The 4974-nt window shown below is 53.4% G+C and overlaps 1 protein-coding gene across 1 annotated transcript in view; it reads right to left on the bottom strand.

The window, feature by feature from the left end:
• UMODL1 (uromodulin like 1) overlaps nt 1–4974 on the bottom strand; it is a 54411-nt gene that overhangs the window by 30014 nt on the left and 19423 nt on the right. The window contains exons 7-9 of the mRNA XM_006754362.2: nt 2777–3031; nt 2002–2114; nt 97–316 (exon numbers count right to left, since the gene is read on the bottom strand). Of these exons, the coding sequence (XP_006754425.1) occupies nt 97–316; nt 2002–2114; nt 2777–3031 (588 nt within the window). The remainder of the gene's footprint in view (nt 1–96; nt 317–2001; nt 2115–2776; nt 3032–4974) is intronic.

The raw sequence follows: 4974 nt of genomic DNA, 5'->3' as shown, positions 1-4974 counted from the left end.
ATTAAAGCCCAAGGCCAGGCGGCCCTCCAGGTCCGAGGGAGAAGGCAGGCCTGCAGCAGGTAGAGCCACCAGTAGCCTCTGGATCTCCTCACCTACCTTGCACCAGCGTCCCCCTCTGGTCAATCTGGAACACTGTGCTTGCCCATAGCCGTGGGAGCATGGGGGCCAGCGTGGAGACACCCACGGGGAACTCGGGGTCCTGCACCGTCACTCTGAGCTTCGCGACCACGCTCCCGGCCTGGAGGGACACGATCTGCAGCCTCAGCTTCCCCCTTTTGCACAGGTCTGACACCGCCGGCGGGAAGGCACTTTCAACCTGGCCAGGGAGAGGCGACAGCCCCTGTGAGAGCCGATTTTCCATCAGCATCCCTCACACCGCCAGCAGGCCCAGGTGTGGCTGCAGACGGGGCACAGGATCCATGTGTCCCCTCCAGGACCAAGAAGAGGCACCCAGCAACCAACCTCTTGGGGCAAGCAAAGGTCCCCCAGCTCACTGCACCCCCACTGGGCTTCCCCTGGGACAGCGGACCGGGCGTTGGTGAGGACGGACAGTGACCACTACAGTCCGGCTCTCTGTCGTGGAGCATGAGAGATGCAGTGTCCTCTGGGTGCTCTGAACATCGGTGTGAAGGCAAATTGTGTGAGAGAGAGACAAGGGGCTGCTGGATTGACGGACGGATGGGTTGACTGACCAAGGGGCCGCCAAGGAACAATCTCATGGCTGTTTGGCACTGTCCCCCACTTACAGGGCTGTCTCCCCCAGACAGAGCCAGGGGCTCAGGGCCAGCCCTGCCGGAGCCAGGGAGACAGCAGCCTTGCGCCCCGCTCCTGCCACACCATTCCTGCACACACGCCCAGCCCAGTGCAAAGCAGACGGCTTCTCTCAGGAAGTTCCAAAACCAATTTTCCCTGTAGGTGACTGTGGAGAGGCAGCCCTCCTCTGGCCTCTCGCATTTCTACACATTTTGCAAGCAGAAGCCGAAGCCATAACTGCCCTTTTGTTCCAGAATATCGTTCCGAGACGTTTGTATGATGAACAGCCTTAGGGGAGAGAGATCATGGTGCAAAAAGGGCAGATTTGTTCCCTGTCGGAGAGAATAAAGGCAATGTCTCCTTACGGAGTAAGATTTAGTCAGGGTTGCTCACAGCCCAGTTACAAAGGTTCGAGCTCCGCAAGCTTGGGGATTCCCCTGCTGTGATGCAGACTTACTGTGTGCATCACCCACCTGGGCCCCTCTGACTCACCCCTGTGGGACCCGGGGGTAGGGGGGAACTGGCCCCCGCGGGACGCTCACACTGCCTGCTGGGCTGGACAAAGCCCTCTGTCTCTAACCCAGGCATCCGGTGTCTTCAGCCAGCACCCAGGCAACAGGAAGAGGCTAACTTATTCGTTTGCAGGGAGGGTAAAATCTTAGCCCTTTCATGGTTCTTGACTGTTTATGAAGTCACTTCTTTCTTGGTCCTCCCAGGCTGGGTGCTAATGTCCCCCTTTAGCCACAGGGGGATGGATGCCTGATCCCTGCTTAGCGTCCCGATGAAGCCGCTCCCCAGTGGGAAGACCGAGCCCCCAGATCCCAGGGAGGAAGTTCGACAGGAAATCAAGTGGTGTAGACCAATGGTTGGCAAACTGCAGCTCGGCAAACCACGGCTCGCGAGCCACATGCGGCTCTTTGGCCCCTTGAGCGTGGCTCTTCCACAAAATACCAACTTCTGCGCATGGGCCATGAAGTTTCAATCACACTGTACGTGCGCACCTGCACGTGGTATTTTGTGGAAAAGCCACACTCAAGGGGCCAAAGAGCCACATGTGGCTCGTGAGCCGCAGTTTGCTGACCATGGGTAGACCATTTGAATCCAAAACACATATTTCAAAGACGGTTTGGCCCCAAATCTAGATTAAGTCCCCCATAAACGAGGAGGGGGGAGTGTTTGAGCAACGGCTTATGTGGCTCCTCGCTCGGAGCATCAGGGACAGCTCTCCGCGCCCGCCCTTGGCCTTACCTCCTGAAGCAGCTGCCGGGAGAAGTCCCGGTACTCGGGGCTGCCGCGGTCCAGCAGCGGCTCGGTCAGGGTGCGGTTCAGGATCCTCACCGTGACTCCAAACACACGGGCCTCTGAGACAGACAATCGCGCACATTAGCTGAAGCCCAGTGACCCAGCATCCCACGGTTTTCTGTCAACGCTTTCCATAAACCTGTGCTTTGAGGGAAATTTAAAAGTATCGATCAAGGCCTGCACCACCCAGGTACCACCGTGACTAGGCAAAGGGGGGCTCGAACCATGGGGCCGGGCAAGGGTCAGCCACCTGGTAGAGTCGTGTGGCCATGCCAGCTGCCTTCTGGACGCCAGAATTCCCGGTTCATTCCTACCCGTGTGTGTCTGGGGAAAAGTTCTCTCCTGGCACTGGCACAGTAGGCGGGGCATTGCTTGTCACGTGCACCATGTGGGAAATGAGGTGCACCTTCTGCAGGTTTCGCATGGTGCTCACGTCCTGGTTTGGGGAAGTTATACACTCAGCCCTGAGGGGTTAAGTGTCACAGAAGGTCTTTCCATGCCTGCAGGACGCAGGGAGGGGAGCGAGGGGGCCATGATGGCCATGACCCCCAGACATTGCTCAGAGGACACGGAGCGCCCACCGCCCACTAGGACGGTGGGGCCAAGCCCAGGCCTGCCCCTGCCTGGTTAGAAGAGCCACAGTTTGCGTTTCTGGGGCAACAGAATCGGGATAGACAGACCAGCTCACAGGAAACACACGGTGTTCAGACGAGGGCCTCACCGGTTCTGACGGTCAGCGTGGCGGTGACATTGGTCCTGCAGGCCTGGTAGCTGGTCTTCACCCAGTACAGCACCCCGGCCTCCAGCCCCGTCACCTCCAGGGTCGTCGCCTGGGTCCTGGCACTCCTGAGCGGCTCCTCGCCCCTGGAAATCTGCACGTGGAAGGTGCGGTTCTGGGTGGAACTTAAACCCCAGGACACTTGAAAGCTGCTGCTGGTGACATTGAGGATCATATAGTCTGTGATGGGAGGGCCGTCTGTGAACACACAGGAAGAGAAGAACGGAGGACGTCAGAGAGGCAGCAAAGTCCACAAGTGGAACCCCTCAAACAAAAACGTTTCTGCACAGCAAAGGAAACCAGCCACGAGACGCAAAAGCAACCTAGGGAACGGGAGAAGATATTTGCAGATCACACATGTGGTAAGGGGTTAGCATCCCAAATATGTATGAAACTCACACAACTCAACGGCAAAAACAAAACAAATAATCTAATTACAAAATGGGCAAAAAAATCTGAGTACACATTTCCCCACAGAAGACATATAGATGGCCAGCAGGCCCGTGAAAAGATGCTCAACATCACTCATCATCAGGGAGATGCAATCAAAGCCGCAATGAGGTATCGCCTCACACCTGTCAGAATGGCTGTCGTCAAAAGGACAAGAGGTAAGTGCTGGCGAGGACGTGGGGACAAAAGGGAACCCTTGTGCACTGTTGGTGCAGCCTCTGTGGGAAACAGTACAGAAGTTCCTCAAAGAATTAAGACTATAGAGCCGCCACACGATCCAGCAAGCCCATTCTGGGTACTTTCCCGAAGGAAATGAAAGCACTATCTCCCAGCAATGTGTGCGCCGCAGAGTTCACTGCAGCATCGTTCACAAGAGCCAAGACACGGAAACGACCTAAGCTGTCGCTGCAGCTGTGGTCACTATGGTGTGTCATGGGCTGACCTGCATCCCCCGGTATTCACAGGGTGAAGTCTTAACTCCCAGTACATCAGGATGCGACAGTAGTAGGAGACAGGTCTTTAAAGAGCTAACTAAGTTAAAGTTAGGCAATTAGGCTGGGCCCTACTCCAATCTGACTGTGTCCTTTTTTTAAAAAAATGTTTTGATTGATTTCAGAGAGAGGAAGGGAGAAGGAGAGATAGAAACATCAGTGGTGAGAGTTAGAGATAGAAACCTCAATGATGAGAGAGAATCATTGATCGGCTGCCTTCTGCGCACCCCTTACTGGGGATCGAGCCCACAACCCAGGCATGTGCCCTGACCGGGAATCAAACTGTGACCTCCTGGTTCAAAGGTCCATGCTCAACCACTGAGCTACACAAGCCAGGCTGACTGTGTCCTTTTAAGAAGGAGAGCCAGATTCAGAAACCAGGCTTCTTACATTTTCATGTGAAAATCCATGTATTGGGGAGCAAAACTGTAATATAACACTTTAGCATGTAATCTATAATAATAAAAGGGTAATATGCTAACTAGAACAGACATCTTCCAGATGTCCATACTGACAAAGCCAGGGCCACAGGGAAGCCAGACCAGGTCCCGGGTGCCTGTGGGCAGTCCAAGGGAAGCCAGCCTGGGTCCTGGGTGCCTGCAGGCAGCCAGAGGAGGGAAGCCGCGTCCCGGGTGCTGGAGGGAAGCTGGTGCCAGGGGAAGGAAGGCCTACTTTTGCATGAATTTTCACGCATCAGGCCTCTAGTATTCTAATAAAATCATTAACATATATTTTTATATTCAAATATAATTAATCTCTGTTTTTGAAGAAAAATTCTGGCATACAACAGGCACCTAAGGAATATGAATTATGTAAAAAGTAGTTTAGCCCTCAGTCTGGGCACAATAATTCTTATATCAGAATCTGAGTGCTATAAAAAAGCAAGTCATGAGGATTTTTAAAAAACCTTTTGCAAAACCATAGTAAAAAGACACAGTTTAAGAAGTGACTAACGTTTCCCAAAGCCCTTCATGAAAGGCTTCATAAAACATGTTTTCTAGGATCATGAAAAAAATTCCATCTTTCCAAACAAATGTGTATGTTTCCTTTCAGTAAAAAAAAAAAAAGAATAAAAACCAGTGCAATTCAACCCATTTTCCTTTGTGCCTTGGCTGCCAAGACGCTCAGAATCAAGGTTAGGCCTCACCCTAGTCCTATGACTCAGCTCTGCTGTGTCTTCCTCCAACGAGTCGGAGCTGC

Source organism: Myotis davidii, unplaced genomic scaffold (genome assembly GCF_000327345.1).
Source record: "Myotis davidii unplaced genomic scaffold, ASM32734v1 scaffold512, whole genome shotgun sequence".
Taxonomy (NCBI): Eukaryota; Metazoa; Chordata; class Mammalia; order Chiroptera; family Vespertilionidae; genus Myotis; species Myotis davidii.
The sequence above is the reverse complement of the archived record's forward strand: the minus strand, read 5'-3'. Positions and strand labels throughout refer to the sequence as shown.